The 26097-nt window shown below is 41.7% G+C and overlaps 1 protein-coding gene across 1 annotated transcript in view; it reads right to left on the bottom strand.

Moving 5' to 3' along the window:
* The window catches only part of LOC146834868 (FRAS1-related extracellular matrix protein 1-like), a 991143-nt gene that overhangs the window by 860238 nt on the left and 104808 nt on the right, over positions 1-26097 (bottom strand). The window contains exon 4 of the mRNA XM_085602468.1: positions 530-843. Coding sequence (XP_085458594.1) covers positions 530-843 — 314 coding nt within the window. The remainder of the gene's footprint in view (positions 1-529; positions 844-26097) is intronic.

Here is a 26097-nt window from a genome sequence, read left to right as displayed (position 1 = left end):
GTTTTTCTTTTGTTTTCTATGTGGCTTCTGAAAAGAGGAAGTGACTAAATCTGTGGACCCTTACATTGGTTGTGGCTAGTTCTGATTGATACTACTTATGTGTATGTATGTATGTATGTATGTATGTATGTATGTATGTATGTATCTGATATTCCTATAGTGCAAACTTAGCCAATAGGCAGTGTAGCAATGTACAGAGCCAAAGACCAGCATAAAGTAGACGGATTGTGGAAGCAGCTGATTTGTGGACTGTTAGCACATTGTGATGTGGTGGTATTTAAAGATGTATGTCTTCAACTCTTTTCCAAATTAATTCTAGATGCCTTTGAATTTCATTCAAAAATCATCTGAAAAGAGAAGTTACATTTTCAGTGTCTGAAATTAAAGTTAAGCATGTTAGAAAGCATAAAAAACGTACCTCATTTCGTTAATTAAATCAGGATTTTTCTACTGTTCTAAATCTAAATCTGCACTCATACAACACTTCCTGTTTTGTGCAAACTTTACACATCATTAATCTTTCGAATACCTTTCCTCTCGTTGTTCTTTAGCTGTGATTGTAGTTCCTGCCCTCTTCTCTGCAGTTTGGGATCATCTACAACCAGTTGTCCGTAAGCAGGAAACAGGAACTCAGATGACAGAAGCCTCATGGTGCAGACCGTTCCTGGCCGACCTTTGTTGTATTTGAATGTCAGGAGGTTATTATCCACAGGTTTGGAGGTGACCCCTAGGAATTCTGGAACTTCTAAATGACTTTGTCCAAAATGAACAATCTCTAATCTTGGATTTACAATCTGCGCTCGAAGGAGGACAGTCTCTACAATGGTCTCGATATCAGTGAACCTGAATGCAACAGAGATAGAGAAAAAAGAAACAAATACCAAATTAATACATACATTATGTAATGTATTTTTGACTAAACAATACTTGATTGTCCATGAAGTCAGAATGTATGCAGCTACAGGGTAAGGTCTTCTTCATTGATGGGGATTATATTATTGTGTCTAGTGTGCTATGAACTTTAAGTAGTGATTAGAATTGAAAGGCAGTGGGCCCGGAAGTTGCTATTGTGTACGCTGTGTCTCGAGCTTGTTTTATAGATTTTGATGATTCTTTTGGGTTTAATAAAGGACTACCGGTTGGCCATGTTGGGTCTTCGTTAGCTCTGAGCTTTTTAATCTTTGTGGGGTGTTTTTGCATTTGGGTGCTGATATGCAAGACATTAGCATTTGGGTTCTCATTCTAGGGTACAGGCGGTCCATTGTTAGGCTCAAATCAAAGCTTAAGTTCACCTTAAGCTTTGATTTTTTTCAGTGAACATACAACAGGTTTTCAATTCACTGCAGGTGGGCTAACCCCACTGCCCATGACCTTATGCTGTGCGCAGCGGTACCCGGTCTATTCCATTCAATGGCTCTGAAAGGCACACACTGAGTGGTCATGAAGTGGTAGAATCAATTTATTTTATATTTAATCTTTCATTATTGAAGATTCATGAAGCTGAGGTTGGGTCAATCACTTATGAAGACCAAATATGTAGCGCTGTGGGACAAAGGGCTGTGCAGGATTCCAAAGGCTCTAAATTAAAATGGAACTAATGGTATCCAGCCCTACCAGGAATCTAGAGGTACCGATCCGACGTCTGGTTAGCTCTGCACGGCCTTTTGTCCACCTGTTCCACATAAATGCTCATACTTATTTATACCACATATATACTTCATACACAAAAGACCTACCACTTCCTTATAGAGCCTCAATAAACAAAGTTGATAAAGGTGTTTGATTGTGGATTAGTTGTGATGGCCTCTTTGGATCATCATCCTGGCTTGTTAACGGGTCAATCCCAACTGACCCAGTTTCAGTGATACTAGTGAGGTTTCTGATTGACTGCAGCCCAAATTCTACACACTTCCAGAGGCACTGACCTGTGAGATTTCTTTAACTTGAGGGAAAGCACTGCTGTATAATTATTTTTCCACCTTGTCTCCTACATGTAGGTTCTTGGTTATAACAGATGACTGCAAATCTACTTAGGAGTGGCTGGACATGACAAGCAGGTGTGTTTTTTCTGAATATGATTACGGGCATTGGGCTTAAAAATATTCCATTTGCTACTATGCTTTCTTGGAGGTAAGTGGCATTACTGCAATATCCTATGGAAAGACTGATACCTGTAAGGCATAGCTTAAATGTATTGAAACAAGCCATGAAGGCCCCTTAGAACATTCTGTAAAAAAGTTGTTTTTTCAGTCAATTAATTTGAAAATTGTGTTGAAATATGCAGAATGTGGCCCCGTGTGTTAAACATTCCTTAGGAAGAAATGATTCACCAGACCTCTTTGGGGAAGGTCTGATTCAGTAGTCTTCCCTTGAAGTTTAAGATTATTTCATGAGTTTCCAGCCAGAGTACCCTGAAGCACTGGTATCTTTGGGACCCTATTCTTGTAAATGTAGTGGTGAAATGTGCCATTTGGCCCAATGTTCCAAAATGATCTATTGGTTCAAGGAGGGTGATATTTATCTGTGGGACTGCCCACTTGCACAGAGAACAGCTCCTCCCATGAGCCACAAAAAAGACAAAGTGCAACCCGAAGTGGAGTCAGCAGAAGTTAAAGCGCAGAATAGGTTCAGAATCTTCAACAGGAGTAAAGGCTTCCCACCATAGTAATGACAGTTTTTAAGCAAACAGAACAACCACACATGTGCACTGCTCCTGCATCTAGACTCTTCAACAGATTGTGCATGTATTTCTGATTCCCACCAGAAGAAGATTATTCAATGCAAGAACATGTAAAGAAAAGAGAATGTAGGAACTTGTAAAGATATGGCAGTGCTTCTAACAGAGTGATTCTTGTTCAGGAAGCTCTTGTGGTGAAAAAAACTGACACTTTCATAATGTTTACACTAAGCAAAATGCCTTTGAACAATAGTAAACAAGCACTGTATGTTAGTATGCACCCGTTACTAGTTTGTGCTCTATACATCGACATCTGATCATGAATATGCATGTTGCTGGTAGGCTGCCAAGTGGTTTCACTACTCACTGAAAAAGCTATACCTTTCTAGGTTTGTTTCCAGGAATAAGTTATACTCTTTATTTCCCCGCACTAAAGTATAATAGCGTGTTTTTATTTAACGCTTCATACTTCCGTTTTGGGAATTTCTGACAGCTTGACTTCTATATATAACGCTTGTTATTATCTTCTTTTGTGATATTGAGAGAGAATGTAGGTTGTATTGCATTACCAATTTCTCTGAACCAACAGAACATATTTGAGACCTTTTCTACAAAGATTCAGTAATGGATATCCACTAGGGGTGGGCGGAATTTGCGAAATTCACTTTCGCAAATTATCGCGAAAATGTTCAAAAACTCTGCAAACACGCGGAAATATCGCGAAGATGCGGAAGTTTTTTTCCCGCCCGTTCGCGGTGTTTTCTGCGTGGTCGCGGCTCGCCAACTTACCCATGCAGTTGCTTGCGGGCGCGGCCATCTTGTTTTCACTTGTCTCGCTGTGCATGATCGCGAGAAGAAAGACGTGATTGCGCGACCAATGACGTTACTGCGGGCGCGAACTGTCGCGAGACAGCTCAAATGACTACTAACAATCCAACATCTCGTAGAGAACGCGACCGGATCGGGAAAACTTGTCGGCGAACGCGGGGGTTCAGGTAAGGCGATCGCGCACGCGAGAATGTATTATTTTACAGCGCGAGCAAGCAAAAAAAATTTCCGGTAAAATGCGGATTGCGGAAATTTTGACATTTTCGCGCTCTCCGCGAAACTGCCAAATTATCGCAATTTCAGCGAGCGGAACGGATTTTTAGCCCAGGCCTAATATCCACCCATTCGACATTCACATCAAATAAAAAAACATAAAAGCTGTATTTAAAGAAATATATCTTTACTGACCTGAGGTCAGGGGCATATGAGCGTGGGGGCATTGGTCCGCTCCCCACCCCCACTGTGAGCCATTATCACAGTCACATTACCAACATATTTTACCTGAAACTAACTTTCCTCTGTATTGCCATTAAGTTTGGTACATTTTGGTGCGGGTTTATGGAGCCCTCTCTCCAGTAAAAACAGAAGGCAGGTGTCTGCTATTACTGTGACATGACTTGGTTAGCTTAGACGGTGTTAACCCAACTGTGCATGTCAGATTGGCCGACGTTTTCACTCCGGCCAGCCTAACATGTGCAGTTCAGGCTTTCCCAATCAATGTTGCCAAGGAGGAAAGACAGCAGAAACTCAGCCTCATCGGTGTCTGACGGAGTGACGTGTTTGCCTGTCCCAGCCAATCCTGACAATGCTCTTATGCTGCTTAGTATTCTAAGCAGCATGAGAGCTCTGCTTGGGATGATGTTGCCCAAAGTGCATATCTTTTCCAGTCAGGCAGCCAGCATGCGTGCGATGCGGGAGGATCTCCTCTCAGGTGAGCTTTCTGGGCAAAGATTTGCAGCTGAACGTGTGCTGCTGAAGAGGATCGGAAAGGTAGGATTATGTTTATTTACTTGCCATAAACTGCAAAATTAGATTAATTTTGCAGAGGTGATCGATTGGGAAACATTGTATTTATAATTATAGGAAGCAAAATAATTTACAGTATTGAGCATATTTAAGTTTTATGAGCCCTTTTAAAAGTTACAATCCGCCCTGCCTGAAGTTTCTACTGGGCCTGGCAGGTGCAGGGAGGCATTTATTAGCCCATTACAGCCCCTGTAAATGAGGGGTTTGTGGCCAATTTGTGTATATATGAAAATTACACTGTTCAGTGCCCACTTGCCCGGGTCTCTGTTTTCTGCACTCATTTACTTGTTTCCATAAAGTTCATGCCAAACTATAGTGCTTTAAGTGGAATGTGTGGCATTCATGTACAACACAAAAGGTACCAGGAAAACCAAATCATAAGCTCCAAGTTATTAACTTTCTTCTTCCTATTATTTGCAGCACCTTCCTCCTCTTGTGCGTTGCCCAGCTAAGTTTTAGAAACATGAAGAATTTGTATGCCCTAAAGCTGTCCAGATGGCTTACTTTATGTTCGTAAATAAGCATATATGTAATGGCATTTTCCCTGGAGCAGTCGCATGCTAAGAAAATCTCTCAATCTGACAAGACCATAGCATCCAATGACACAACCTTTAGGCCAACTTCTAGAATGTGTGGCTCTAACGTGGCCACTGCATTTGGTTCTTCTAGGGTACTCTCCAACACCAACACCTTTTACTCAATAGCCTGATTGTATATCTCATATCGTGAAGTAGGTCATAAAGGACAGTGTGGCCAAACCGGGATCAACAACTACCTCTGTAACAGCTAAGTGTCACCAGGTAAGGGATGGAGCACAAAGAGAAACAGTCCGTCTTCTCTTTGGGCTAGTTCTTCTTGGGGGCAAAATGCTGCACCAATTCACCATGGACAAAAAAAGATAACATCCCCACAGGTACGAGTCAGGCTTGATAAAAGCAGTAATCCTTCAGACAATAAACAGTGTGGGCACGGATGTATGACGTTACAATGCACACTTTTACAACGCATGCACTTACAACGCATTTTTTACAACGCATAATCCATTACAACGCACTACACTTACAACGCATGACACTACAACGCATTTTAAAAAACTACCATTACAACACATACCATTACAACGCATAATATTTAATTGCATTTAAGGTAAGTATTAGATAGTATAGGGGTAAAAATTACTTTTCTAACTCCAGGGGGTGCAACAGTAGGGTAAGTGTTGGATAGTATAGGGGTAAAAATTACTATTCTAACTCCAGGGGGTGCAACAGTAGGGTAAGTGTTGGATAGTATAGGGGTAAAAATTACTATTCTAACTCCAGGGGGTGCAACAGTAGGGTAAGTGTTGGATAGTATAGGGGTAAAAATTACTATTCTAACTCCAGGGGGTGCAACAGTAGGGTAAGTGTTGGATAGTATAGGGGTAAAAATTACTATTCTAACTCCAGGGGGTGCAACAGTAGGGTAAGTGTTGGATAGTATAGGGGTAAAAATTACTACTCTAACTCCAGGGGGTGCAACAGTAGGGTAAGTGTTGGATAGTATAGGGGTAAAAATTGCTATTCTAACTCCAGGGGGTGCAACAGTAGGGTAAGTGTTGGATAGTATAGGGGTAAAAATTGCTATTCTAACTCCAGGGGGTGCAACAGTAGGGTAAGTGTTGAATAGTATAGGGGTAAAAATTACTATTCTAACTCCAGGGGGTGCAACAGTAGGGTAAGTGTTGGATAGTATAGGGGTAAAAATTACTATTCTAACTCCAGGGGGTGCAACAGTAGGGTAAGTGTTGGATAGTGTAGTGTAATATTATGCGTTGTAATGGTAGGCGTTGTAATGGTATGCGTTGTAAAGGTATTTTTTAAAAATGCGTTGTAGTGTCATGCGTTGTAAGTGTAGTGCGTTGTAATGGATTATGCGTTGTAAAAAATGCGTTGTAAGTGTAGTGCGTTGTAACAGTTGCGTTGTAAAGGTTGTTCCCCGTGGGCACTGAGCAGAAAGACATGCCATGTTCATCAATCGAGTCAGGAATTCGCAAAATAATTTACATTCTCTCTTCCCACCTCCAATGTAACTTAATGTTTTGGGAGGGGGGTATTCTTGCAAAATCTACTATTTTGAGAGAGTTTTCACTCCCTATTTCTGCTAAACATCTCTAGCTTTCTGCAATTGACAGCTTCAAAGATTTCTTACAAACCTATGGGGAAATGATAGGAAGCATGTCTCTGTCCTACTGAATATAAAAAAATATATCTTTCCAAGTTAAGAAAAAGCTCCATACATTGAATATGGACTAAGCAGGGCAATTAAAGCCTTAAAATATAATCTTCTTCAGGATTTAGAGGAGAATATCAGATTTATGAAACATTCATATGTAAAACTACTGTTGATACTACAATGCCAGGGATTACATGCTCTCATGGTCTGTTGAACAAAGTGGTTATTATTTGCCCTGCAACAGAGGGTCTCGTATAAATTAATATGCCAGTAGAACACATAGGTGTTGCTTCATTTTTAAAAGGGTGGTAGTCAAGCTGAAGTTACTATGGAGAATCATACAATATAAGAGCTCTTGAAAGGCACAGTAGGATGTTGTAGAATCCACAAAGGCTGATATATATATATATATATTATCTACTGACGGTCGCCAGTAGATAGTTATAGTTAGGACCGAGTTTCCATAGGAAATCTGAAAATTCTATTTTGAATAACTTTGGCGCCGGTTGACGAATCCTCACGAAATTTTCAAAACTAATGGGGTTAGCTCAGCTCCTACCCTGAAAGTCTCAGGGTGATTCGTCAAGCGGGGGCTGAGAAAAAAGGGGGGTACCAAAACACGTTTTCCCCATGCATTTTCCCATAGGACCTTTAGTCGAAGGTACAGCCCGAACGGCTGAACAGAATTACTTGAAATTTGGCAAAGAGGTATTCCTCAGGTCAGGCATGTGCCTTTTGGATATATGGTGTCAATCTGTTCAGTAGTTCCTGAGAAAATTGCAGTTAAAAGTACATATATATCTATAAGCGCGCACCGTGCGCGCACCGTGCGCACTGTGCGCGCACCTTAACGTGCGCAAGAGTAATTCTGATTGGTGGTTACATGTCAGTCAACATTCGAATCGGTCGAAATCAGGAAGTGTCAGCCGCCATTTTGTGTGTGACAGTGAAAAAGAAAGGTGGAGAACGTGAAAAGGGAGCAGGGTAGAGAGTTCCTGACCCCCTAGCCTTTGTCAGGGGGTCCCTGAAGGACCCCGAAGGGTGAAAAAAACATTTTTTATTTTTTTTTACATCGCGGGGTGCGCGCCGCCATTTTGTGTGTGACAGTGAAAAAGAAAGGTGGAGAACGTGAAAAGGGGGCAGGGTAGAGAGTTCCTGACCCCCTAGCCTTTGTCAGGGGGTCCCTGAGGGACACCGAAGGGTGAAAAAAACATTTTATTTTTTTTGAAAAAATCACGGGGGAAAACCCTAGAAATTCCCCTGTTATAGTTAGTTCAGCTAACTATAACTCACGCCCCCGCAATGCACTGCTGATGACGTCACATTTTACATCACTCATGACATGGTCAGTGACATCACTGATGACATCACTGATGACATCACTGATGACATCATCCATTGAATATGTGTTTCTGAACAGTTTTATTATGTTTAATATATATAGGGAAAGGCCTGTTGAAAAATAAGTGGGTGTAAAAGTGTGTGAATGGATGATTTTCTAGGTGCGTAACTGAGTCTATAAGTGAGTCATTAAATGTATCTTACTGCAGACTAGTGACTAAACTGTGTGAATGTCTGTATGTGTCTGTGTGTTGGTGTATAAGTGGCTGCATGGTTTTGTGAATAGCTCTATGAGTGTCTATATGGGTTATTGATTGGTTGTCTGAGTATCTGTATGGGTGCCTGAGTGTTTGTGTTGGTAGGGTGTGTGTAACTCTGTGACTAGATGTGTGAGTGGGTGATTCAGTGGGTGCATGTTTTTAAGAGTGCATCTGTGATGGACTGTATGGTTGGGTGAGTGTATGTATGGGTGTGTTAGTGATTGAATGTATATCTCAGTTGTACATGTGTCAGTAACTACATATGTGAAACACAGTGTATATGTGTGTAAGAGTATATAACTATCTATATGTGAGAGTGTGTGATTTTGGGAGTGGCTGTATGCGCCATAGTGCAAGGATATCTGTGTCATGTGTTGGGTTTTTTTCTGCAGGAAGACACAGCATTTGTTAGTATTTTTATGAGTAAGTGAACTTGAGTGTTTTTAACTGTATAGGTGAGTAAATTTTACTGTGATTAATTATTTGCAAGACTGACTAGATGTGTCAGTACCTCAATGGGTGATTGGCGGTGTGTGAGTGTCTATATAGGTGTATAAATGCACAGAGTGACTGTAAGTATGAGTGACTGTACAGGTGAGTGAGTGGAGATGTATGTAGACCTAAAAGTCAATGAGTGGGTGAGTAGTTATTGGTATTGGAGTATCTATGGTTGTCAAAATGGCCGTCTGAAATTTTGAGTCGGTGTATCAAAGGTTATATTAGGGTGTGAGAATATGCACTAATTTATCTCATGGATGAAGTCATCAGTGATGTCATCAGTGATGTCATTTGAGATGTCATCAGTGATGTCATCAGTGATGTCACTGGCCATGTCATGAGTGATGTAATATGTGACGTTATCAGCGGTGCATTGCGGGGCGCGAGTTATAGTTAGCTGAACTAACTATAACAGGGGAATTTCTAGGGTTTTGTACGAGGGAAATGTCCAGCTAACTATAACACCCCTGAAACCTATGGTTTTTTCAGTGAATTTCTAAGGTTTTTTAAATGCCAATTCCTAACTATAAAGCCCCTGAAACCTTTGTTTTTTTCAGTGAATTTCAAAGGTTTTTTAAATGCTAATTCCTATCTATAACTTATCTCTGAAGATATCATGAAAAGCATTTTTTTTTTAAAGTAGGGTTCACATTAGTTTTGTGGAAAAGCATCTTTGTGATTGGTTAAGAAAAAGCAGTTTCAACGTGGAGTACATATCATAGGATAAAATTTGCTCAGCTCAACCACACCTGCTACTTGCATTTGGAAGGCACTGTTCGAACTTAAAACAATAGTCAACTTTTAACCTGCACGTGTCGTTAAATGTTCAAGAAAATGTTACAAAAAAATATCATAAAGTTTTAAAAAATTGATGAACTTTTAACCTGCACGTATTGTAGAATGTTCTAGAAAGTGTGTTGATAGAATACGTTGCACTTCTGACTTCTATGTGTTGTTGAATATTAAAAAAAATGGTTCATATGGAAAATTAAAAAGAAACCAATAGAGAAGTTTTGAAACCTAAAAGAATCAAGGAACTATTCTAATTTATTCTTTACATGTATTTATGTGTGCAGCAACAAAATTATAGACACAACAGCACTAGGAAGAGGAAGAAGCAGGGAGTGGGGGGAGGGGGGAGATGGGCAGAATGGCACACATGCACAGTTAAGTACAACACACATATAGACTAACAATGGCCAAGATGAAACACACCAACAAGGAGAACAAGTCACACAACCTGCCAACATCACACCACTGAACGAGCATAGAAGTGAAAACCATGCTGCATTCATACAGGATGTGTACAAAGGCCAGTTGGTGTTGGTGTTGGTGTTGTGGGATGTCTGCGACCGTGGTCATCATGGATGAGATGCCCAGCATGTGGCACATGGTCGAGTTCACTGTGTGTTATGTTGCCAAACGGCTGCTCCTCCCTCCCACGAACCCCCACACTTTTGTACGGTGAGCTGTTGTATCTCGTGCACTCGTACGGCACGCCATTGTAATGCCTATTTGCGCATGTCCTGCTACATTCCAACTACAACATCACAGTGCCGTTTGGAGGTGGTGCATGCCACTTTACAACATCGACTGCTGCGGCTCTTGTAACAGGCCACACCAGAACACAGAGACACACTTACCGCACTTCCTGTACACGGACATGTCCGAGACACCCCATTCCCCTTGCCGGATACGCACACCCCTGCACTGACCTGTGAACGACAGACCAGCACACGCCAGTTGTGCATGCAGGAGGATGCGTACGTAGCTACACATCCAGGCTCACTGCCAACGCTGAAGTGACAGCACACTGTGATGTTGCAGGGCTCGTGCCTATCATGCTAAGACAATGACCACAGGGAGACACTTACTAAGATGTGGGTTTGGGGGGCATTGGCGGTCCTGGAGTTGTTGAGATGAGTCTTCTGGCCCTCATGGGTATCCCTGTATCATGCTCATTGACTCTATGGCACCTGTGGGTGTTCTGGTGTGGCTCTTGGCTGTGTTCCCTTTCATGGTGCAGGTAGTTGTCCTGCTTAACACCAGCAGAAAGCAGGTGTAAAATCCCTGGTGCTAACGTGTCTTATTGCCGGAATTTGTTTCGCATTGCAATTGGTGTGAAAGTTGTGATGTGATTTTTTTCGTGTGCACAACAATATACGAACTGAGCAGTGTATCTCGTCAAGATCCAGCACCTGACGCATTATTCCCAATCAATATAAATACAATGAGATTTCTTAATAGATTTTGTGTGTACACTGTAAGTGCAGCCAATACCTCAGTGCAATACAATACAGGATTTTAGTATTTAGAATAAATCGCAAAGGTGCACCTCGTGTCTTTTTGCACGGGAACGGCTACTCTCCATTTCATTATCAGCACTTTAACGGAAGGAAAGTTGAGATAAATCTAACACACTATTCAGAAGTTGGTGCAAACTGCAGCTATCACCAGTATTCCAGCGATAAGTGCCCCAAAATTTAACACCATGGTGGACTCCATCAAATAACAGTAATAAGAACAAGTAAGAGTCACACAGCAGTTAAGAGAACAACCAAAAATAATATTAATTTTTTTTTCAAACTTTATTTTTTATAATAATAAATATATAAACGATAAACTATTTTCAAACTTTATTTTTTTATTAACATAAATATAAACTATAAACTAATAAACAAAATGTAACAACAATAATACAAAACAACAAGGCGGAACACTCCTGTGGGAACCACGGATGTCGACGACAGACCTGGAAAATCAGAAAGATTGTTAAAAAAACAACAACATGGTATTCTCAAAAAAATACCACAAGAAACAAATCACAGATATATAAAATGTATACAACTAACAACATTTTATAAGTTTAACTTACAAAAACTGTAAATGTTGCCGCTTTAAAATATTTACCAAATCTGAGGATTTTTTTTTGCAGAAGGCACCACGCCCACAATGTTTTTCTTCAGTGGTGAAGAAATTTTTAACTTTTTCCAAGGGGCAAACAAAGACCAATGCCACCTTCTTCATTCGCAAGATTTGCCAAAGAGTTCTGTTACGAGGGGGTCCTAACAAAAAATACTCGTGCGGCACAGCAAGTATGATGAAACACCTAAGGACCCTTCATCCAAACAATCTTGCACGAGAAGAGTGCAAACAGATGAGAAACACTCCTGTTCTGTATCTGTAAAAAATAATCACAAATAAATGTATATTAATAACTTTCAAATTTATACTATTCCATTACTGTACAAACACATTTTATATAAAAACTGACTAAGAAACTATAGACCTGAACCACAAGTGTGACGATCGTTAAAACACTACATGCATAGTGGATACTACTTTGAAGCAGTTCATGCCCTAAAGCCTACCTCACTAAAAGACTACATGCTAACTGACTAAATGATTACAGTACTATAAGGAGACACACTGGGTGAGTGACAGGGTGTTTGCTAGAAGAGTATGAATACTAACTAGGGAATTGAAGGTGTGAAACACAACTGTATAGGTGATTAGAGGACTGCATCCATACTGCATAGGCATTTAAAGCAGTCCATGTGCTAAGGCCTGGCTCACTGCATGACTACTTGGGTACTGACTGGATGATTAGAGTACAGCAAGGAGAGTGCCTAGGTGACGTTATAAGTGCTAGGCTTTTCGCACAAGGGAATGGATTAGTACTTGGTACTGAATGGGTCACTAGAGGAGTGCAAAGGCAGTCACAAGTGCTGGACTGTATGGATACTGACTAGGAAATTGAAAGTGTGAAAGACAAGTGTCTAGGTGGTTAGAAGACTGCATGCATAGTGCATAGGGGTTTGAAGCAGTCCATGTGCCAAGGCCTGGCTCAGTGTATGAATACTTAGGCACTGACTGAATGATTAGAGTACTGCAAAGATAGTATCTTGGTGAATTTATAAGCGTTTGGGTTTTAGCACAGTGAATGGATTAGTACGTGGTGCTGAATGGGTCACTAGAGGACTGCAAAGTGAGTGACAGGGTACTTCCTGGAAGTGTATGGATACTGACTAGGGAATTGAAGGTGAGAAAGACAATTGTGTAGGTGGTTAGAGGACTGCATGCATAGTGGATAAGGGTTTGAAGCAGTCCATATACTAAGGCCTGGGTCACTGGATGAGTACTTGGGTACTGACTGAATGATTAGAGTACTGCAAGGAGAGTGCCTGGGTGAATTTATTAGGGTTTGGCGCAGTGAATGGATTAGTACATGATGCTGAATGGGTCACTAGAGGAGTGCAAATGGAGTGACAGGGTGTTTGCTGGAAGTGAACGGATACTGACTGGGGAATTGAAGGTGTGAAAGACAAGTGTGTAGGTGCTTAGAGGAGTGCATGCATAGTGGATAGGGGTTTGAAGAAGTCCATGTGCTAAGACCTGGCTCAGTGCATGAATACTTAGGCAGTGACTGAATCATTAGAGTACTGGAAAGAGAGTGTCTTGGTGAATTTATAAGTGTTTTGGTTTTGGCACAGTGAATGGATTAGTACATGCTGTTGAATGGGTCTCTAGAGGACTGCAAAGGAAGTGACAGGATGTTTCCTGGAAGTGTATGGATACTGACTAGGGAATTGAAGGTGTAAAAGACAAGTGTATAGTATGTTAGAACACTACATGCATACTGCATAGACATTTGAAGCAGTCTATTTGGTACTTAGAAACTGACTAAATAATCAGACTGCTTCTAGGACAGTGCTTAGGTAAAACTTTTAAATTTTCAGTTCTGCCACAGTGAACAGAATAGTACATGGTACTGCACCTTAGTGTCAACCCCTGACTCATTTTATCAATGCATAAGCAAAGACTAGCTTCTAATGCTACTAAAACTTGACAACATGAGAGGTTTTAAATTAGTTATCTGTCAGAAAATACACGATGTTACCTAATGCTTCTCTCACAGTGGTTCTCAAATGCACACAGACTCACAGGGTAATTCTAGACAACAACCACTATACCTAGGAGTTTACCAAAAATCATTCACTACTGTGGAAGTGGTAAGCGAACTGCACACAATCTTCATATTTCAGGACTGCACTTTTATGTCAAAGCCTGACTCATATAATCAAAGCATAAGCAAAGACTGGCTTCTAATGCTACTAAAACTTCACAACATGACCGGTTTTAAAACAGGTATATGTCAGCAAATACACGATGTTACCAAATGCTTCTCTCACAATCCTTACCCAAATGCACACAGACTCTCAGTGTGATTTTAGACAAGCAACACTATCCTAGGAGTTTACCAAAACTCATTCACTACTCTGGAAGAGTTAATGGTACTGCACACAATCTACATATTTAGGTACACCACATCAGTGTCAAAGCATGACTCATTTAATCAACTCATAAGCAAAGACTGGATTCTAATCCTACTAAAACTTCACAACATGACTTTAAAACAGTTATCTGTCAGAAAATACATGATGTTACCAAATGCTTCTCTCACAGTGATCCCAAATACACACTAACTCACAGTGTGATTCTAGACAAGCACCACTATCCCTATGAGTTTACCAAAACTCATTCACTACAGTGCAAGTGGTAAGGGAACTGCACACAATCTACATATTTCACAACTGCAATTTACTGTCAATGCCTGACTCATATAATGAAAGCATAAGCCATAACTGTCTTCTAATGCTACTAAAACTTGACAACATGACATGTTTTACAACACTTATCTGTCAGCAAATACACGATGTTACCAAACACTTCTCTCACAGTGGTTCCAAAATGCACACAGACTCACAGTGTGATTCTAGACAAACAACACTATCCCTAGGAGTTTACCAAAACTCATTCACTACAGTGGAAGTGGTAAAGGAACTGCACACAATCTACATATTTCACGCCTACACTTTAATGTCAATGCCTGACTAATTTAATCAACGCATAAGCAAAGACTGGCTTCTAATGCTACTAAAACTTGACAACATGACAGGTTTTAAAACAGTTATCTGTCAGTAAATACACAATGTTACCAAATGCTTCTCTCACAATCCTTACCCAAATGCACACAGACTCACAGTGTGATTTTAGACAATCAACACTATCCTAGGACTTTACCAAAACTCATTCACTACTGTGGAAGGGGTAAGGGGACTGCACACAATCTACATATTTAAGTACAGCACATCAGTGTCAAAGCATGACTCATTTAATCAACATATAAGCAAAGACTGGATTCTAATGCTACTAAAACTTCACAACATGACAGATTGTAAAACAGTTATCTCTCAGCAAATACATGATGTTACCAAATGATTCTCTCACACTGATCCCAAATACACACTAACTCACAGTGTGATTCTAGACAAGCACCACTATCCCTATGAGTTTACCAAAACTCATTCACTACAGTGCAAGTGGTAAGGGAACTGCACACAATCTACATATTTAATGACTGCAATTTACTGTCAATGCCTGACACACGATGTTACCAAATGCTTCTCTCACAGTGGTTCCCAAATGCACACAGACTCACTGTGTGATTCTAGACAAACAACACTATCCCTTGCACTATACCAAAACACATTTCTTCATCTAGAAGTAGTACTACATTTTAGTATAGAAACATAACATAACTCATTTCACAAATTCATAAATAATGACTGGTTTCTAATTCTACCAAAATATAAAAACTGCACAGTTATCTGTTTACAAACACATGAAAAACACAAATGCTTATCACAGAATGGTTTCTACATGCACACACATTGTAGAGAAAAAAAGTACTCCCTACACTTTAGCAGGAAAAATACATTAGTCTGATTAAAATCAAAATAGTCTACATACATCCCCTCACAATTAAATAACTCATCTTTCAAGTTCTTTTGTAGATTAAGAAGTATATCAATCACTCACCATATTTTCTTTTACAGAATCTCTGCACTGTGCACCTCTCAGCAAAAGCAAAGAATGAAAAAGTTTCCCTTTCATTTTCCACACATTTACATGTAAACTTCAAATTACAATCCTTCGCACATAAACTCAAAAGCAAACACACATTTCTATTGGTTAAACATTTCAACCCTTTCCAACTGAAATACATTTCAACCCTTCCCCCAATCTGCCTTCTGCCTGTTACCATAGAAACAGGTCATGGAACACTGCACTGAGCTCACAAGTTCAGTACACACAATGTTCCTACACAAGACAGGAAGTGTGCTTGACTTTTCAACATATCAGCTTATCATATATAATGTTCCTTACAATCTGTTTTTGTTAACCAATAAGAATCATACCTTTAAAAAACAGAAATATACACCCTACCTTTCAGTGTAGAAAGTTGTCATACAACCAATGATTTCTTGTCGTTTTTCAAAAAACGTTGCTGTGGATCCACGCACCCACCGCGAGAGAATCCGTGCATCCAACGCAATAGGATGCGCGCACCGTGCCTGCATTTCCCTGTGTTTTTTTTTTTTAAAAAGGGGGCCCCTGGGGGTCCTTCTGGGACCCCCTAAGCACCTCTAGAGGGTGAGAGTATTTCCACTCTACCCCCTTTATATGTTTTACACACTTATTCCCCTTGCATCTTCAGCCTCGCTTCTACCGAGGCAGAAAATGGCCACCAACAGTTCCTGGTTTCGAATGTAGAGAGACACTCGACAGCCAATTAGCATTCAGCGCGCGATCGGGAAGGTGCGCGCTCTGTTCGGGGAGGGTGCGATTACGGTGCGGGTACGGTCCGCGGATCCTCCGCGGCCATAGATATCACTAACTTTTTTACCCTAATTTTCTCAGGAACAACTGAACAGATTCACACCATATATGCAAAAGGCACGAGTCTGAACTGAGGACTACCTCTTTGCCAAATTTGGTGTCATTCCGTTCAGCGGTTCGGGCTGTAGCTGCGACAACAGATCCTATGGGAAATTGCATGGGGAAAACGCGTTTTGGGACCCCCCTTTTTTATCGGCCCCCGCTTGACGGATCACCGCAAAACTTTCAGGGTAGGAGTGGAGCGGAGCTGGCCAAAAGTTTATATATATATATATATATTACCTACTGGCAGTCGCCAGTAGATAGTTATAGTTAGGATCTATTTTCCATAGGAAATCCGCAACATTCTATTTGGAATACCGTTGGCGTCGAATGATGAATATTCGCGAAATTTTCCAATCTTTTGGCCAGCTCCGGTCCACTCCTATCTTGAAACTTTCACGGTGATTCGTCAAGCGGGGGCCGAGAAAAAAGGGGGGTTCCAAAATGCATTTTCCCCATGCATTTTCCCATAGGACCTGTTGACGCAGCTACAGCCCGTAGTGCTGAACGGAATTACACCAAATTTGGCAAAGAGGTAGTCCTCAGTTCAGACTCGTGCCTTTTAAATGGTGTAAATCCATTCAGTAGTTCCTGAGAAAATCAAAAGTAAAATCACATATATATCTGGGCGGAGCCTAACCACACATCTCATCGTGAGATCTGATTGGCTGTCAGCACTTCATCCAAGAAGTGTTGGCAGCCATCTTGGGACCAATATACATGATAGCACCTCATTAAAAAGCATTGCAGTTAATAGAAGGTTTTAAGACTTTAGTTACATTATAAATCATTTGTTGATGGTACCATACCCATTTTAGGAATTGTGGTGTGTTCTAAGGTGATTTTACCATGTGAAAAAGCCTTTTGCTGTGATATCATGAATCATGTTTGAGAGAAAACTATTTTCTCATGCTTTTCCCACAGAGGTTTGGAAGGTGATCTATAAGCTAAACTGAGAGCATATTTTCTGTAAATTCACATTATCTTTCTCAGCCATGTGAGAATGAAGTCTGACATTCTCAGTAAAACATGTACATCCAACAAGGGCAGAGACTGTCAGTTGATTCCTTTGTGTTCTACTGCAGCTTCCCAGAGTGTTCTAAAGAACAACTAGAGCGCTAACAGTCCTACTTATGACAAACGTATGGCACACCTGAAGTCATCTTGGTTGGAATAAAGTGGTAACTCTTAAAACATTTAATTTAAAAAAGAAACAAAATGAGGGGGTTCATTTTGCCATAGAAAGTATGATTAGTGCTGCAGAAAGAAAAATTAGGGCACATTTTGATTGACTTCTCAAATCCTCTTCTATTTCATTAAAAAATTCTGACATGCAGACTGAAACATATACTTTCAATACCAACAGCAGACTTCCCTGGTGAGCAGTAGCTTTACTACAGTGATCTAATAAGCAACTAGAGTGCTAACATTCTGAATTTATGGCAAATGAGTGACACATCTGAATGCCTTCTTGATGGAATCAGAGTAAAAAACTGAAAGTATTTCCTACTGAGGAGACTGTAGTAAATGAGGAAATTAGGAAACATCATAACAAATAAGTCTCCCAAAATGGCCGCCAGAGACAAAAGAGCCCAAATGTAGCCCAAATATCACCCAGATGTAGCCCAAGTATAGCCCAATGACAGAATGTCCCAGAGTGTTCTAACGAACAACTAGTGCGCTAACAGTCTTACTTATGACAAAAGTATGGCACACCTGAAGCCATCTTGATTGGAATAAAGTGGTAACACTTAAATCATTTAATTTACAAAGGAACAAAATGAGGGGGTTCATTTTGCCATAGAAATTATGATTAGTGCTGCAGAAAGAAAAATTAGGGCACATTTTGACTTCTCAAATCCTCTTCTATTTCATAAAAAAATTCTGACATGCAGACTGAAACATGCACTTTGAATACCAGCAGCAGACTTCCCTGGTGAGCAGCAGCTTTACTACAGTGATCTAATGAGCAACTAGAGTGCTAACATTCAGAATTTATGGCAAATGTGTGACACATCTGAATGCCTTCTTGATGGAACCAAAATAAAAATATGAAAGTATTCCCACTGAGGAGACTGCAGTAAATGAGGAAATTAGGAAACTTCATAACAAATAAATCTCCCAAGATGGCCACCAGAGACAAAAGAGCCCAAATGTAGCCCAAATATCACCCAGATGTAGCCCAAGTATAGCCCAATGACAGAAGTGTGCAAAACACTTATTTTTTGTGTATTTGCAGTTTTATATAGTGCAGACTGGTCAGGTATTGGAGTGCTTTACATGAGCATTGGTTACATCACACAAGATCAAATTCATTTTGGTTGTAGACATGGGGAGATTAAGTGATTTGACCAGAATCACAGAATGTTGAGCTGAAGCAGAAACTCCAACCTGGTTCCCCAGTTGCAAAGTATGCAGCTCTGGAAGTAACACCACATCCTCTCCCCTAGGTGCAACATTTAATCAAGTGGTCAACTGGATAAAAAAACATAAAGATTACAAATAATTTAAAAGTTCTTTGTCGCTATTTGAAAACTCAGAAAATATGTCCTCATTTTAGTTTTTTACAGCACTAACCATAATTTTGATGCAAATAAGACCCTCTCATATATGTAATTTCTAAAGGAAATAATCTAGGTATTACAGTTTTGATTACATCAAGATGACGTCAGGCGTTCCACACTTTTGTAATAAATATAGAATGTTAGCAATCTAGTTGTTCATTGGGATACTGTTGAGATGCAGAGGCCAGGGGCACAGACTCTGAAAATTGAAGGCAGGTAGAGAGTGCAGATGCAACAATTTTGACCACACTGGGCAGACAGGAAGGGCAGTGGCAGCACAACAGACTATGGAGGGCAGTGGAAAGGGGGGCAGGGGCAACAAACCAACAATACAGGACTGGCAAGAGAGGCTGTGGCAATATAATAGACCATTGTGGCCAGAAGGAAGAGGCAGTGGTAGTACAACCATACATGCCAACAGACCAGTGTCAGCCAGGAAACGTCCAATGTTTTTAAGCTCAGATGGGCTTTATTTGATCTGTCTCCTATCTACAATCTCCTCTTTTTCAATGTAACTCAAAGGGGAAAATCAATACCCCAGTTGTTTTTCAAAATTTCCCTCTTACCAAGTTCAAAATGTTCGCAAGTATGGTACATTGGATCATGGTAGGCAGGAGGAATTGGGGTAGGGACATAGACTCGGATTACAGAGGACAGGAGGGACATGGAGAGGTGCACCAAACTGACCCTACAGGGCAGGCATCAGGGTTTGCAGCAGCACAATACACCACACAGCGCATGCAGGACGGGAGTGCAGTACAACAATCCATAGAAAGCAATAGGGAGGGGACAGGACCATGCACATGGACAACAGAGAACAGAGGGGAAAGAGGCAATGGTAGCTAGCTGACCATAATGGACAGACAGGAGAGAAAGCTGCAGCATAACAGACCATAAAGGGCAGGAGGGACGGATCAGGGGCATTACAATGGAACAGATAAGCCAGGAGGGAGGGAATATGGGTCTGCACATGGAAACAGAGGGCTGGGGGCAAGGGGGCAGGGCAGGAGCAGCAAGATGACCATGGAGGTCAGGCAGGATGGGCACTAGAAACAAGACACGCCATGGAGAGCAACAATGAGACTATGGTGGCATACACACAGACCATGGAGGGAAGGTGGGAGGGGTCAGGGGCAGCTAGCTGACCACACAGGGAAGGTGGGAGGGGCCATGGCAGCACAGAAGACCATGCATGGCAAGCGGGAGGGTTAGTGGCAGCACAATGGCTATGATGGGCAAGAAGGAGGGTGCAGAGGCATGCACAAAGGACCATGGAGGATAGAAGGGAGGGTCAGGACCTGGAAACAGTCAAGAGAGTTCAGGGGAAGGGGCCTCACAACAGACCGCGCGGGGCAGGCAGGAGGAGCAGTTGCAGCACAACAGACCAGGGAGGGCAGAAGGGTGTGGCAGTAAAATGGACCATGGAGGACAGGAGGAAGGGGATAGGGGCATGGCATGTGGACAGGCAGTGTGGAGGTGGCAGGGACAGGTTACAGTCATCTGACAATGCTAGGCAGATGGGAGGGGAGTGGCAGCTCAACAGAACACTCAGAGTAGATAGGAGTGGCAGGTCCATGGAACATGGTGGGCAAAAAGGATGGAGCAGGGGCATGCACAGACATCGGAGGGCAGGGGGAAGGAGAATAGGGGCAGCAAGCTAAGCACAGAGGCTAAGCAGGAGGTCAACGATGGGCCATAGAATTGGGCAATGGAGGGCAGGAGGAGTGGACTGGTACATCATGCTAAATGGAGGGCAGTGGCAGCACATCAGACCATGCATGGCAGGAGGGAGGAGGCTAGTCCATGGATTCAGACAACAGAGGATAGGGAGGAGGTGGATGGGGCAGCAGGCTAATTGTTCAGAGAAGGTGGGTATTAGGAACTTTATTGTTTTTAAAATGTGCGTCTGTGCGAACTACTTAAAATATGAACAAGTATGCAGCATAATCTCACTTTTATTCAGGAAGAAGAGGACGTTTGTGACTGTGACTCCGGGCTCACTTGGCAGAAACACCCCTTGACCCTCCACCTCCCATCGCAAAATGTAATGCCCGTGAAAAGGGTAGGTGGACGCAGTGTTATATAGAACATAGTCCTGAGAGCACGATTGAAAATGAAAACTAGATATAGTATATGGTATAAACTATGCACCAAAAAGTGTGATATAAGATGAAACGGGCGTGAAATATAATATGCAATACATTGTGCGCAATGACAGATTCATTGGAGAGCGCGAGATATGCGCCTTGGAGTGTAATATGCACAGGGCAGTGTTGTGTAACCTAACTAGTCTCTAAAGTTGTAATATAAAATATGTGCTGGGGAGTGTAACGTTGCATATGCACTGTGACAAAGATATGGATCCCAGATTGTAATATGTATGGCATAGCGCTGTGCGTTATAACATAGGCATCGAGGAAGGCATGTTAGATGGGGCAATATAACCCATGCGAAGGCAAGTGTGGCATGACATATTCACGGGGTTGTGTTACAGTGCACATGGGCTAGAGAGTGTCATAGCATACGCACTAGCTGGTGGAATACAACACAGAGGTGTGAGGCACTCGGCGGGCACTGGTGGGTGTAACACAGCATTGGGCTTAGCCAGGAGCACGCTGTGACTCTCAAGTGAGGTTCGTCTCCTTTCCAGAGAGTAAAATAAAAAGTATTACACATCCGGTGGTGGATGTGTGTTTTATTAACCGTGAGGGGGGTTTCTTGCATAGTTTGGTCAAATTTTTGTTGAATCCCCTTTGAATGGCTTGGTGTGCGTGTATATTAAATGTGCCCGTCAATAGCTACTCCATGTTTGTATAAATAAAGAACAAGGGTGTCTACTTGGAGAGTACCCACCTGTGGGGGCGCCGGGATTAGGCACGGTAGGGCATCAGACACGTCAGAGCTTCACTAGTGGTGTAAATACATTCCATGTGGATTCATTCTATGCATAGTCGCCTTTCAATGAATATCACGCAAATCGTCATGGTGATAGGTACAGCATGTCCTAGGTTTTTCTATAATATATATTTTTTTTAAATAATAAAAAACAATGGCCGGCACCAGGGGATGGGGTCCCCGGGGCCATAAGTGGCCTGAGGAGGGGGGCAACGCTGGACCAAGATATTTCTCCCTGCCAAATTTGGCTCAATTCCGTTCAGCAGTTTGACCTGTAGCCTTGTCTAAAGTTTCCTATGGAAATTGCATGGAGAAAACACGTTTTGGGACCCCCCTTTGTTCTCAGCCCCCCTTGACGAATCACCCCCAAACTTTTAAGATAGGAGCTGATCTGAAAAGAGGAACTTTTTGTACAATTTCGTAAAGATTCGTCAAACAATGCCAAAGTTATAAGCATATCAAAAAATGCTCTTTTGGAAACTAGGTTCTAACTATAACTATCTACTGGATATATACATTTTCGGAACCCACTGGGGTAACACTAGCGCCCAAAGAACTAAACTACAGGTACCAGCATGCCTTGGACTAAACCACATGGGAATGATTAAAGTAGTGCATGCGTATTAGTACCTGTGGGCCGCATCTCCGTCTCTTTGCGGCTTTCCCCTCATGAAGAAGCCGTGTGGCTTTGAAACGCGTTGGGACTGAACATTTACTCTGGGCTGTGCACACTGGTATGAAAATAAATTCATGGTGTCAAAACCACCCTGTTGAAGGCTCGTTCTTGCCTCAGGGCAATTTATTCTGGATTTGTATGCGGCAGCCCGGCCGCAGAGAACTTGCCACCACATGCCTATGGGGCCTTACGACGGAAAAAGTTCACGTCGGACGAAAGGCGCAGCAGGGGTGAAAGATATGAAATCAACCGCTTTCCCGGCCCGGAGGCCTATTTGGGTGTTTAAATGGAAAATACTTGCCGCAAATTTTTGGATCCCACTGGGACTGAACATTTACTCTGGGCTGTGCACGCTGGTATGAAAATAAATTCATGGTGTCAAAACCACCCTGTTGAAGGCTCGTTCTTGCCTCAGGGCAATTTATTCTGTATATATATATATATATGTATATGTGTATATATATATGTATATGTATATGTGTATATATATATATACATATACATACATTATCTACTGCCGGTCGCCAGTAGATAGTTATAGTTAGGACCGAGTTTCCATAGGAAATCTGAAAATTCTGTTTTGAATAACTTTGGCGCCGGTTGACGAATCCTCGCGAAATTTTCAAAACTAATGGGGCGCTCTGCTCAGCTCCTACCCTGAAAGTCTCGGGGTGATTCATCAAGCGGGGGCCGAGAAAAAAGGGGGGTCCCAAAACACGTTTTTCCCATGCATTTTCCCATAGGACCTTTAGTCGAAGGTACAGCCCGAACGGCTGAACAGAATTACTTGAAATTTGGCAAAGAGGTAGTCCGCAGGTCAGGCATGTGCCTTTTGCATATATGGTGTCAATCTGTTCAGTAGTTCCTGAGAAAATTGCAGTTAAAAGTACATAAATATCTATGGGCGCGCACCTTAACGTGCGCGAGCGTAATTCTGATTGGTGGTTACATGTCAGTCAACATTCGAATCGGTCGAAACCAGGAAGTGTAGGCTGCCATTTTGTGTGTGACAGTGAAAAAGAAAGGTGGAGAACGTGAAAAGGGGGCAGGGTAGAGAGTTCCTGACCCCCTAGCCTTTGTCAGGGGGTCCCTGAAGGACCCCGAAGGGTGAAAAAAACATTTTATTTTTTTTCAAAAAATCACGAGGAGCGTGCACCGTGCACGCACGGTGGCAAAAAATTCATTAAAAAAATTACAACACAGTATATTAGGAATATAGCTCTTCTTGGAGAAGTGAAGTGAGTTCTGAAAAGAACTGTTGTTTTTTGTCGAGCAGCAAAAAAACAAAATGCAGCAAAAAAAAAAAAAAATGAAAAGCTGTTCCCCAGGAACAAAAAAAAAAAAAAGGAAAAAAATTAGGGGGTGGAGCATGTGTGCTGCTGTATCTTGTTCTCTATTAGGTTAATGCTGCTCTCACCATAACAGAGAACAGCATTGCACCGTATATGCACCTTCTCGAACAGAGGGTGCATATCCAGAGGTCTGGAAGCAGGTGAAGCTGCGGCTGCAGATGATGTGCTCGGCTGAGCTGCGGCTGCAGATGATGTGCTCGGCTGAGCTGCTGGGGGGTTGTCTCTTGCAGCCCGAGCTTAAGCCACAGGATGCATTGCTTTAAAGTGCCTTATCATGGAGTAAATACTAAAGGAGTAAATACTGAAGACGTTTCTCTTCGACCAGGCCTTCCCTTCTTAAAAACTCCCCTAAAACACCCCCACTTCCTCTCTTCTGGTCTCTCTCCCTCAGTTGCCAATCTCCCCAGCGCCAAGAAACCGCAAGGTGTACGCTGCGCTTTAGAAATATTTTAAATTAGAAATTAAATTAGAAATTAGTATTTTTTTTAGGGTCTCCTCTAGATAAGACCACTCCACAAACATTGCAGTATTCACCTTCTTCTGACCCTCTGGAAAAGTAAAAAATTGCCAAATAAATGAGTCCTTTTGTTTCCTCTGCCTTGGGGGCACAAAGGTCTCCTCCTCACTCCCTGAAGAAGTCTCCTGTTCTGCCATTTTCAGGTGCAGGAAAAGCTGTTCAGCTCCTTCTCCCAGGAAATAAGAAGTATTAATGAGGGGAGTGGGTGTGGTGTTGGAAGATTCTGGACCTGAAACTACTTTGAACCAATGAAAAGTGTTGTTTCGAAATCACATGACTTGCCGTGCGCGCACGGAGCACGCGTGCATGCGCGTACGGAGCACGTGCGCACGGAGCACGCACAGAGCACGCACGCATGCGCACACGGAGCACGTACGCATGCGCACACAGAGCACGCGCGCATGCGCGTACGGAGCACGCGTGCACAGATGGAGCACGCACGCATGCGCACACGGAGCATGTACACATGCGCACACGGAGCACGCATGCATGCGCACCGTGAAAAACTTTAACAAAAAAAAAATGTTTATAAGTTCATGGAAGAGATAGGTTTCACACTTAGGAATTAGCATTTTAAAAACCTTGCAAATTCACTGAAAAAACCATAGGTTTCACACACGTTATAGTTAGGAATTAGCATTTAAAAAACCTTGTAAATTCACTGAAAAAACCATAGGTTTCAGGCAGTGTATTGTTAGCAATTAGCATTTAAAAAAGCTTAGAAATTCACTGAAAAAACCATAGGTTTCAGGGGCGCTCTAGTTAGCTGGACTTTTCACTCGTACAAAACCATTGAAATTCCCCCGTTATAGTTATAGTCATTGGAGATGTCATCAGTGATGTCATGAGTGATGTCACTGACCATGTCATGAGTGATGTAATATGTGACGTCATCAGCAGTGGATTGCGGTCGCGCGAGTTATAGTTAGCTGAACTAACTATAACGGGGGAATTTCAATGGGTTTTTACGAGTGAAATGTCCAGCTAACTATAACATGTGTGAAACCTATGGTTTTTTCAGTGAATATATATATATACACAACTGTTGCCTTTGATTATAAGAGAACGATGTAAAGTATAAGCACATGTTTATGAGGATTGTATGCTAACTTGCAAGTTTGTGATTTCCAATAGGACTGACTCAGCATTTCATTGTTGTGCAGTCAAAAAATTGATTACTAGCATCATTTGTTGTTTATAGAGTCATTAAATGGTATAACTGTGCTAGTTAGTCCTGCATTAAATGTGTAAGTTAAAATACAAAGTCAAAGTTGGAAAAGTAACATCAGAACTATTACTTTCATAGTATGTAAAAGCTTTACATGATCACTCATTTTTTTAAACCTTTTCTGGCATACTCCTGAATGAACTGTGTTAGCAGGCATTACATGATCTGCAAATCCACTTGATCACAACTATGTATTTTTGTAATAAGAGGAAATACACACCAGTAAAAGGTAGACCTAT

This window comes from Triturus cristatus, chromosome 4_2 (genome assembly GCF_964204655.1).
Source record: "Triturus cristatus chromosome 4_2, aTriCri1.1, whole genome shotgun sequence".
NCBI lineage: Eukaryota > Metazoa > Chordata > Amphibia > Caudata > Salamandridae > Triturus > Triturus cristatus.
Note: the sequence above shows the minus strand (reverse complement) of the source record. Positions and strands in the feature narration are given on the sequence as shown.